This window comes from Canis aureus, chromosome 7 (assembly GCF_053574225.1).
Source record: "Canis aureus isolate CA01 chromosome 7, VMU_Caureus_v.1.0, whole genome shotgun sequence".
Taxonomy (NCBI): domain Eukaryota; kingdom Metazoa; phylum Chordata; class Mammalia; order Carnivora; family Canidae; genus Canis; species Canis aureus.
Window position 1 is genome coordinate 52,890,763 of NC_135617.1, and position 12,053 is coordinate 52,902,815.

The following is a 12,053-nucleotide window of genomic DNA, read 5'->3' on the forward strand; positions in this document are numbered from 1 at the left end:
TAATTTTGTTGGAATATTCAAGTAAAGGGGTTCGGTGATCTTCTTTTGGGAAGTTTTCAAGGCATGTTTTGTATCTCATGTTCCTGATAAAGCAATTGCAACCCAACATCTCCTTTCCTAACAGACTATAGGTAGAAGTTGTTGGTCAGTGTCCACCATACAATAATTCTACATCTGTTATTGGATAATTTAAGCAGATGTGATTGACTTAGATTATCATGGAGGCAGATGGCATAGCAGAAGGAAGTTTAGAAAAGGATTTGCTGTCTGTGGATAATGATAAAAGCAGATGCTCTTGCATATTTAGGGTTTTAAAAAATAATCTAATGATCATCTAGCATTTGGTTATTATAAAATGAAACTCAAGATAAAATTTTATCCCTGTTATATGATATTGTGGGTCATCTGGTTTTCAAACAAAATACTGGGATGGAGATGGAGGATGGATGAGGAGTCATCTCAGCACTTTTTTTCCCTTACCTTTTATTTTAATATTTTGGATTGCAAACATATAAAATAGAAAAGCACATAGAAACAAAATATCTCAAGACAGAGAGAAAAGATTGTTTTATGTGCCTTTTTTTTTGGCTATTCTACTTGCAGATAAATACTCCTCTAGTCTACTGGGGCTTTGGTTAGCTGTTACTTACAGTTAGGTTTCTAGGCCTCAACCCCTGTCACCCTATCTTTGCTTTCTAGCTATCTGGTTATCTTAAATAAAATGTGAAAAGACCCTTTATCATTAGATTTAGACTTCTATTAGATTAGACTTCTATTCTATGACAGAATTCACCAGAAATTTAACCATCTCAGGTCTCTGATGCAAATCTAACTGGAGTGAACCCTGCTGCAACCGTGCGTGTAGTATATGATGGTGGAGTTTTTCTTGGACCTGTATTTGGAGACATGTTGGTTACTGCCAACCAGCACACTCAGGTGAGAGTAGATGGGCCTCTCAAAGTGCAAGTACCAGTTGCAAGTGTCTCAGCCCCTTCCTGATTTGTAATGTGAGCCAGTTTCAAGGATAATTTATCCAATCCATAAAACAGAGACAATTATGCCTATCCTCTTTCTCTTCCATAGTGCATGAAAAACCTTTGAAAATAGAAATGCTTTGCAAACACAGCATCCTACTATTATAATTATCAATGCTATTATTATGGTACAAAAAATGGGGAACCTCTATAGCTACCTAGAATTTATACTTCCAGACAGTGATCCCAGAAAGTAAATGAGTTAGGTCAGTGCCTTTTGTCTTTGAAATATATTTTTTTTAATCTTTCCAATCTGCCCAGTTCCTGTTATAAGTCATCTGCTTTTAATTTGAGAACATTTTAAAAAATGAAAACTATAAAGAATAATGTAACCATCACTTGGGTACCCAAACCAAAGTTTAATAATTGCCAACATTTGGATAAGGTTTTTTGTGTGTTTATGAATAAAAGAAAACATTAAAGATAAAATTGAAGTGTTCTTTGTCACCTATGCCTTCATGCCATCCCCCACCTCTTCTCTCCATAAGCGAACACTATTATAAATATAGTGTGTGCTTTTGATCCATGTTTTATAGAGAGAGCATCAAACAAGTCCTATCTTTTTCACTTTCTCCATCCCCAAGTATTGTACCAGATTAATATTGAGATTAACAGTGAGAGGAAGAATCATATAGTCTGTTATTGAGGACTTACCATTCTAGGACAAAAAGACCCCAACCGAATAAATGCCCAAATACACTATTTTCCATTTACATATCCACATAGTATAATTGAAGAAAGGTGCCTATTTTGTTGGCATGTACCAGCAAAGAAAGGACTTTTTACAGGTATCCAGTTGAGTATAATCTCAAGTGATTAAAAGTCCTTGGGCAGTTTGAATTTTATTAAATTTACTACAGAAAGGAAATTTTCTCAAGATTTAGGGTATTTGATTATAGAAATGTTAGGTTTCAGCATAACTACCATCATTTTAAGAAAACCTAACATGTTCTGATTCATTCACTAAAGTTTGTTACTGGGAAATAGAAGAAAGAAAAAAATGAATCATTAAACATGTTAATTTGGACAGATTTCAAAAGTACTTTATGAATACTCTTGAGCACATGAAATTCACACATTTGCGTTTAATTCCTTTGCCTTTTTTCAGGTGGTTGTGCGAGTGAATGACATACCAGCTCATTGCTCAGGTTCCTGTTCATTCCAGTACCTCGAAGGGTCAACTCCCCAGATCCACTCTGCATGGTATTCCCTTGGTATGATTTATGATTTGGCATTGAAATGGTCATGAACTTCAGACTCAGAGTGATTTGTTAGAGGCCATGTACCTGGTGATGGGTGGACAGAAGGTGCATCGATTCATGGGGTGGATGTTGAGTGATGCAGCAGAAAGTATATATATATTTTCCATCTAAATAAATGGAGAGAGGTGGAGGTTTTTTGTTTGATTTTTTTTTTTGAGAGAGAGAAAGAGTGTGTGAGCAGAGTGAGCACATGAGCAGAGGAAGGGCAGAGGGAGAGGGAGAGAGAGAATCCCAAGCAAGGTCCATGTTGAGCATGGAGTCCAACATGGGGCTCAGTCTCACAATCCTGAGATCATGACCTGAGCCAAAACCAAGAGTCAGACACTTAACTGAGTCACCCAGGTGCTCCCAAGACAGGTAAAGTTTTGATGACCTAAAATATCTTATTCTCTTTGTCCCTTGTTTTGAAATGTTGTTTGATATGTTTTCACTCTTTAAAGTTGATTAGTGATCTCTTATTCCTAGTTTACTAAAATTTCATATGGGGGCTGTACATTGCAATAATAAGTATAGGAGCTCAATATTTGAGTCAGCACTCAACTCTGAATTTTGGGAGAGGAAGGTGAAAGAGAATGAACATTTGACATAGAAAGAGTTTTCTTAAATGAAGTTACATCACTGAGAGATGACTTTGTTCTTTTATTTTTTTTTCCTACTTTAAGATGGTGACATCAGCCTACTGATTTATATTTTTGGAATCAATTTCTCTGGTGACCCCCAGGCCTTGGAGATTATGGTGAACAAAACGAATTGCAAAGTTATTTTCTCAAACCAAACAAATGTGATCTGCCAGACAGATCTACTACCTGTTGGAATGCATCGGCTCTTCATGGTGGTAAGGCCTTTTGGTCGTGCCATCAACACTAGTGGAGAAGCCCTCTTCCTAAGTGTGGAGCCCAGACTGGATGCTGTGGAGCCTTCCAGAGCTGCAGAGATTGGTAATCTGGGGAGCACCCCACATTGCATCTGACCCTCTAAAGCTAACACTCTTTAAAAAATTTTTTTTATTGGAGTTCAATTTGCCAACATATAGCGTAACACTCAGTGCTGTGCTCATCCCACCAAGTGCCCCCCTCATTGCCTATCACCCAGTCACCCAACAACCTGCCCACTTCCCCTTCCACTACCCCTTGTTCATTTCCCAGAGTTAGGTGTCTCTCATGTTTTGTCACACTTACTGATATTTTCACTCATTTTCTCTCCTTTCCCTTTATTCCCTTTCACTAATTTTTATATTTCCCAAATGAATGAGACCATATAATGTTTGTCCTTTTCTGATTGACTTATTTCACTCAGCTTAGTACCCTCCAGGTCCCTCCACATTAAAGCAAATAATGGGCATTTGTCGTTTCTAATGACTGAGTAATATTCCATTGTATACATAGACCACAACTTTTTTATCCATTCATCTTTCGATGGACACCGAGGCTCCTTCCACAGTTTGGCTATTGTGGACATTGCTGCTAGAAACATCGGGGTGCAGGTGTCCCGGCGTTTCACTGCATCTGTATCTTTGAGGTAAATCCCCAGCAGTGCAATTGCTGGGTTGTAGGGCAGGTCTATTTTTAACTCTTTGAGGTACCTCCACACAGTTTTCCAGAGTGGCTGCACCAGTTCACATTCCCACCAACAGTGCAGGAGGGTTCCCCTTTCTCCACATCCTCTCCAACATTTGTTGTTTCCTGCCTTGTTAATTTTCCCCATTCTCACTGGTGTGAGGTGGTATCTCATTGTGGTTTTGATTTGTATTTCCCTGATGGCAAGTGATGCGGAGCATTTTCTCATGTGCTTGTTGGCCATGTCTATGTCTTCCTCTGTGAAATATCTGTTCATGTCTTTTGCACATTTCCTGATTGGATTGTTTGTTTCTTTGCTGTTGAGTTTAATAAGTTCTTTATAGATCTTGGATACTAGCCCTTTATCTGATATGTCATTTGCAAATATCTTCTCCCATTGTGTAGGTTGTCTTTCAGTTTTGTTGACTTTCTTTTGTTGTGCAGAAGCTTTTTATCTTGAAGTCCCAATAATTCATTTTTGCTTTTGTTTCTCTTGCCTTCATGGATGTGTCTTGCAATAAGTTGCTGTGGCCACATTCAAAAAGGGTGTTGCCTGTGTTCTCTTCTAGGATTTTGATGGAATCATGTCTCACATTTAGATCTTTCATCCATTTTGAGTTTATCTTTGTGTATGGTGTAAGAGAATGGTCCAGTTTCATTCTTCTGCATGTGGATGTCCAATTTTCCCAGCACCATTTATTGAAGAGACTGTCTTTTTTTCCAGTGGATAGTCTTTCCTGCTTTCTCGAATATTAGTTGGCTATAGAGTTTAGAGTCCATTTCTGGGTTCTTTATTCTGTTCCATTGATCTATGTGTCTGTTTTTGTGCCAGTACCACACTGTCTTGATGACCACAGCTTTGTAGTACAACCTGAAATCTGGCATTGTGATGCCCCCAGCTATGGTTTTTAAAAGCTAACACTCTTGCTAATATGCAGGAATGTAGTCCTGTCACTTGATAAATTCCATATCCCCTACAATTCATAGCTTTTTGTTTTCTGCCAGCAGCAGTTTTTAAATGAGCAATAGACTTTTGAGCCCTTAAGTGAAGTCACTTGCCACATGAAGGATCATAGTTCACTGATGGTGTCAGGCATAACTCAGTCACTGAGTCATGGGACAATTTGGTCTAGTGGAAACAACACTAGATTGAGAGTTAGGACATGTGCCTCGATTTTTGTCCTGTGAAAGTCAGTTGTGTGACCTTAGGAGTTTTGGTTACTTTTATGGGACATAGTTTCCTAGTAACAATGATGATAGGCACAGTATCATTTATTGAGTACCTCTTCTGGGCAATCGCACTCTCTAAATGTCTAGAGCTGCCCCATGGAATGGAATTGTTACTTATTTCTTTTAGATAAGATGGAATTGTTACCCATTTTTTTTAGATGAGATAATGGTGGTTTAAAGAAGAGTGACTTGCCCAAGGCTTTCCAATGGAAAGAAGTGGAGCTAGATGCAAACTGGGATTTTCAGAAGCTCAGTCTCCTGCTTCTTCCATGGTGCCATGCTGTCTTAGCTATGCAGCAGACCTAATGATGCCTAATTCACAAGCCTCCTACTTTTGTGTGAGATTAAAATGAGTCAACAGGTGGGATAGTACTTTGAAAAGTGAAAAAAATTTGCAAATATGAAGTACAGGTCTTATGTACACAAATGTTTGTGGACTGATGTACAGTTGAATACTTCGCTAGCATGCAAAGCCAACTACTATTTGAGTAGAGGGGTATACAGAGGGCAGTGGGTCTTAATAAGTATAGACCCCATAGATTGTAGGTTCGTGCCATGGAAACCAAGGATCTCTCCATGCCTTTGAGGGGGCACAACCAATTAAAAACAACCCAGCCAGGTTGTAAGAATGTCAGGAACATTCATGCTTATATGTGTTAATGTATCATTTTTAGAGCATAGAACTACTTTCCTTAATGTCTCAGATTTTTGTCATTGTTTGTTCACTTGGTCAAAGAACTGTGGCTTAGAACACTTTCTTAAAGCAACATTTCCGGCCACAGAGTCATTGCAAAGGAACAGCTCATTTCTGATTTTACTTTGCCTAATGGAGTGAATTATAAGGCCCCCCCCCCGCCTCATCTCTGCACAGAAACAAAGCAAGTTTGCTTTTATTTCTTGGTGGTTTCAGGAAGAGGCCAGATGATATGTGGTGCTCAGGGTGAAAGGTTATATTCTCTATGAACTCAATAATTATTGGTTTGAATTTAGAGTTTAAAATAGTCTTCTCCCTAGATTTATAAGGGGCTTTTGATCTTCCTATAAGATTGCTTTTGAAGTTCAGGTCATATAAATCTTCTTTGCCCTAGCGTGCTTTGCCTAAGCAGGGTGGCCAGCTGTCCTGTTTTCTTGGGACTGAGGGGTTTCCCAGGACACAAGACTTCGAGTTTTAAAATGAGGATGTGAAACTCTTAATGCTAAAATTTGGAAAGTCCCAAGCAAACCATGATGAGTTGGTCACCCTATTAGGGTATGCTGCATCAGCAATGCATAGTGCAGGGATTTGTCTGGTAGGATTGAACTTCATCCCTAGAGACCTTAGTAAATGGTGGAGAAAACTCCAAGAAGGGTTAGTGTCTTATGGGTGCAAGTGAGCTAAGGAGAAAGGGCAGGAGAGAGAGAGAGAGAGGGAGGGAGGGAGAGGGGCTCTAGCTCCTACTTTTCTAATTATTGGCTATAACCTTCCTCTTCCCTGCCACTTATCTAGTATCAGCTAGTGTCAATCACTTAATCAACATTATAAAGCCCTGCGCTGGATGCTGAAGATCTTGGCACTCAAAGTGTGGTTCTGGAGCAGCAGTATCTGCATCATCTGGGAGCTAGTTAGAAATGCAGAGTCTCAGGCTCCACCCCAGACCTCCTGAATCAATTTACAGTTTAACAGCATCCTCAGGCAATTTCTATGAATAGTACAGTTTGAGAAATGTTCCTACTGGGGGTTTAAAGAGAACCAGATCAAGGCCTACCAGCAAAAAATTCACAGAATAGCTTAATATGTAATGAATACCTAAAGTAATGTAATCAGTAACATTTTAAATCACCACTTGCGCATATGTCAAAGCACCCCTGAAAGGTTTTTTTTTTTTAAGAGAGAGAGAAAGTGCAAATGGGGAGAGGGGCAGAGAGCGAGAGAGCGAGAGCAAGAGAGAGAGAGAGAGAGAGAGAGTCCTTAAGCAGATTCCCTGCTGAATGGAAAGCCTGACATAGGGCTCTATCCCAGGACTCTGAGATCATGACCTGAGCTGAAATCAAGGATTGGCTGCTTAATTGACTGAGCCACACAGGCCCTCTTGAAAGGGTTTTTGAGGGAAATCTCGGTATTGTCTTACGTACTTCCTTGGCCCATTTCTGTGCTGAGATAGAGTTGCCTTCTCCTTAGGTACAGATCCTTGTGAGGCACCTCAGCTTTCAAAGGGAGTGGTACAGTTTCATCTCCTCTGCAACTTTTAATTGTTAACACCAACAGTAACAATGATAACAATTGATTTAGCTCTCATTCTGTGCCAGGCACTACTAGTACTGGGGATACAGTCCATTAAAACTAAGTACCTGCTCTTGTAGAGGTGATGGGAAGTGTGTAAGAGAAAAATCAAGCAGGGAAAGAGTGGGGGAGCGGTGGTGGCTGTGATAGGATGATCACTAGCTTTGGAGGAGTGACACGGTGGCATCGGAGAATGGAGACACAGATGAAGTCAAGGAATGAGTCCTGGGAAATCTTGAAGAAGAGAGTTTTAGGCAAAAGAAACACCAAATGATAAAGTCTTAAGTCAGAATGAGCTTGTCTTCTTCCAAGAGGAGCAAGAAAGTTGTGGCTGGAACAGCTTGAGCAGAGGTGAGGAATAAGAGATGACTGGGAGCAGGTCAGATGGCTCCAGGGACAATAAAAGGTTACTGGCTCTTGTTCTGAGTGAGATGTGGGCCGCTGGAGGGTTTTTAGTGAAAAAGTAACATGATCTGACTTAGGCTGCTGTGAGAATATTCTGTAGGGAAGCAAAGGTGGAATCAGGGACACCAGTTAGGATGCTATTGCAATCATCCAGAGGTGAGACAGTGTTGGGCTGGACCAGGGCAGTATCTCAGAAATATATAGAGTTGCCCTGGGGGCATTCTCATTTCGGCTGAGGTCTTCTTCTTTTTGAAATTAAAAAAATTGAGATATAATTCCCATGTCATAAAATTCCCTTCTTAAAAGGATACAGTTCAGTGGTTTTCAATGTAAGTATATTTGCAAAGTTATGCAACCTCACCATTACCTAATTGCAAAACATTTTCATCACCTTGAGAAGAAACTTTTCTATCCATTAGGAGTCGCTCCCTATTTCTCCCCTCTCCTGATGTCTGGAAACCACTAATATATTTTCTGCATCAGTGAATTTGTTTATTCTAGACATTTCATATAAATAGAATCACACAGTATGTGACCTTTTGTGTCTGGCTTCTCTGCTTAGGATAGTGTTTTCAAGGTTCATCTATGTTGTAACATGCATCGTTCCCTTTTATGGCTAAATAATATTCCATCATAGAGATAGATACACCATGTTTTGTTTATCTCTTCATTTCATGGTGGACATTTGAGGTGTGTCCACTTTTTGGCTATTAAGAATAATGCTGCTATGAAAGCTTGTGTACAAGGTTTTGTGTGAATGTACATTTTCCATACTCTTGGGTATTTACTTAGAAGTGGAATTGCTGGGCCATGTAGTAACTCTATGTTTAACTTTTGAGAAGCCGTTAAACTCTTTCCAAAATGACTGCATGATACTGCATTCCCACCAGTAATGTATGAAGGCACCAACTTTTCCACATTGTTACCAATACTTGTTATTTTTAAGCTTGTTGCTGTTGTTAGAAGCCTTTAATGAATGTGAGATGGTATCCCATTGTGTTGTTTAAAATTTGAGTATACTTGACACACAATGTCATATTAGTTTCAGGTGTACAGCTTAGCTTTACATTATGCCAAGCTCATCACAAGTGTAGCTGCTATGTGTCCCATTACTATTACACTATCCCTGTATTCCTTACACTCTGCTTTTTATTCTGTGACTTCCAGAACTAGAGGCATGTATCTCCGCCTCTCATTCACCTATTTTGCCCAACCCTCCCACTCCTTTCCCTTCTGGCAACCACTAGTTTGTTCTGTAGTTATAGTTCTTATTCTGCTGTTTGGTTATTTTTTTTAAATTCTATTTATGAGTGGAATCACATGGTGTCTTCTCTTTCTCAGTCTTCTCTCACTTAGCTTAATACTCTTTGTGTCCTTCCATATTGTCTCAAATGGGGCGATCTCATCTTTTGTTATGGCTGTGTAACATTCATTATGTATATATACATATGTATATGTATACATGTCATATTAGTTTCAGGTGTACAGGTGTAGCCACATTTCCTATCCATTTGTCTGTTAATAGACATTTAGGTTGCTTCTATGTCTCTGTTATTATAGATAATGCCCCAATAAACATAGGGGTGTATATATTTTTTCCAAGTCAGTGTTTTCATTTTCTTTGGGTAAATACCTAGTAGTGGAATAACTGGATCATATAGTAATTGTATTTTTAAGTTTTTGAAACTTCCATACTGTTTTCCACAGTGGCTGTGCCAGTTGACCTTCCCACCAACAGTGCACGAGGGTTCCTTTTTCTCCACATCCTGGCCAATATCTGTTGTTTCTTATCTTCCTGATTTTAGCTATTCTAATAGACATGAGATGATATCTCAGCGTGGTTTTGATTTCCATTTCCCTAATGATGAGTGACGTTGAACATCTTTTCATGTGTCGGTTTGCCATCTGGATGTCTTTTTTGGAAAAATGTCTATTCAGATTCTCTGTGTATTTTTTAAACAGATTGCTTCTTTTTTGGTGTTAGGTTTTATGAGTTCTTTATATATTTTGGATATTAACCCTTTATTAGATATATCATTTGCCAATATCTTCTCTCATTCAGTAAGTTGATTTTTTTATTTTGTTGGTTGTTTACCACATAGAAGCTTTTTTATTTTTATGTACTCCCAATAGTTTATTTTTGCTCTTATTTCCCTTATCTCAGGAGACATATCTAGAAAAATGTTTGCTAATCGTTGATGTCAGAGAAATTACTATCTGTGCTTTCTTCTAGGATTTTTGTGGTTTCAAGTCTCGTGTTTAGGTCTTTAATCCATTTTAATTTTATTTTTGTGTGTGGTGTTAAAAACTGGTCCAGTTTCACTCTTTTACATGTAGCTGTCCAGTTTTCCCAGCACCATTCATTGAAAAGACTGTCTTTTGTATTCTTCCCTCCTTTGTCATAGATTAATTGACCATAAAAATGTGGATTTATTTCTGGGATCTCTATCCTGTTATATTGTCTGTGTGTCTATTTTTGTGCCAGTACCATACTGTTTTGATTACTACAGCTTTGTAGTATACCTTAATATCTGGGACTGTGATCCTTCCAGCTTTGTGTTTCTTTCTCAAGATTGCTTTGGCTATCCAAGGATCTTCTGTGATTCTATACAAATTTTAGTATTTTTTGTTCTAGTTGTGTAAAAATTAGTGTTTTTATTTTGATAGGGATTGCATTAAATCTGTAGATTGTTTTCATTAATAGGGTCATTTTGACAATATTAATTCTTCCAATATATGAGTATCTGTGTTATCTTCAATTTCTTTAATCACTTTTATAGTTTTAAGAATACAGGTCTTTCAGTTCTTTGGTGAAGTTTATTCCTAGGTACATTATTCTTTTTGGTGCAAGTGTAAATGGTGCTGTTTTTTAAAATTTTACTTTCTGTGATTTTATCGTTAGTTTATAGAAATGCTACCAATTTCTGGGTATTGATTTTGTATCTTGCCACTTTACTGAATTTGTTTATTATTTCTAGTAGTTTTTTGGCAGAATCTTTGGGATTTTCTACTATAGTATCATGTCATTTGTGAATAATGACAGTTTAACTCCTTTACCAAAAGGATGCCTCTTATTTCTTCTTCTTGTCTGATTGCTGTGACTAGGACTTCTAGTAATATATTGAGAAAAAGTGGCAAGAGTGGACATCCTTGTTTTTTCCTGACCTTAGAGGGCACTCCCTCTTCACTTTTTTACTATTGAAGATGATATTAGCTGGTTTTTTTTTTAAGATTTTATTTATTTATTCATGAGAAACACACAGAGAGAGGCAGAGACATAGACAGAGGGAGAAGCAGGCTTCTCACAGGGAACCTGATGTGGGACTTGATCCCTGGACCAGGATCATGCCCTGAGCTGAAGTCAGACACTTAACCACTGAGCCACGCAGGTGTCCCAGCTCTGGGTTTTTTTTTTTTTTTAATATATAGCCTCTATTATGTTGAGACATGTTCCCTCTACCTCCACTTTGTTGAGAGTTTTTATTGTCATTTTTTCCCTGCATTTTATTAGGATATCATATGATTTTTATTCTTCATTTTGTTGATGTGGTGTATGATGTTCATTGATTTGTGACTTTTGAGCTATCTTTGCATCCCAGGAATAAATCCCAACTGATTGAGGTGGCTGATTTTTTAATGTATTGTTGCATGTGGTTTGCTAATATTTTGTGGAGGATTTTTGCTTCTATGTTCATCAGGGATATTGGTCTATAGTTTTCTATTTTTTTTGTGGTTTTTATCAGGTTTTGATATTAAGGTAATACTGGCTTTGTAGAATGCATTTGGGAGTTTTCCTTCCTCTTCTATTTTTTTTAATAGTTTGAGAAGAACAGCTATTAACTTTTTTTAAAATTTTTATTTATTTATAATAGTCACACACAGAGAGAGAGAGAGAGAGAGAGGCAGAGACACAGGCAGAGGGAGAAGCAGGCTCCATGCACCGGGAGCCCGACGTGGGATTCGATCCCGGGTCTTCAGGATCACGCCCTGGGCCAAAGGCAGGCGCCAAACCGCTGCGCCACCCAGGGATCCCTATTAACTCTTTTTTAAATGTCTAGTAGAATTTACTTATGCATCTATCTGTTCCTGGACTTTTACTTTTTTGTAGTTTTTTGTTACAGATTCAATTTCTTACTTGTAATTAGTCTATTTAGATTTTCTATTTCTTTCTGGTTCCGTCTTAGAAGATTGTATATTTCTAGGAATTTATCCATTTTTTTCTGAGCTGTGTAGTTTGTTGGCCTATAATTTTTCATAGTATTATTCTATTATAGTCCTTTGTATTTCTGTGGCATCAGTTGTTACT

The 12,053-nt window shown here is 38.2% G+C and overlaps 1 protein-coding gene across 2 annotated transcripts in view; it reads left to right on the plus strand.

Annotated features, from left to right (window-relative positions):
- The window catches only part of PKHD1 (PKHD1 ciliary IPT domain containing fibrocystin/polyductin), a 470,542-nt gene that overhangs the window by 52,452 nt on the left and 406,037 nt on the right, over nt 1–12,053 (plus strand). For both annotated transcript variants that reach the window (XM_077903688.1, XM_077903687.1), the window contains 3 exons: nt 814–936; nt 2,143–2,248; nt 2,959–3,234. In XM_077903688.1, the coding sequence (XP_077759814.1) occupies nt 814–936; nt 2,143–2,248; nt 2,959–3,234 (505 nt within the window). The remainder of the gene's footprint in view (nt 1–813; nt 937–2,142; nt 2,249–2,958; nt 3,235–12,053) is intronic.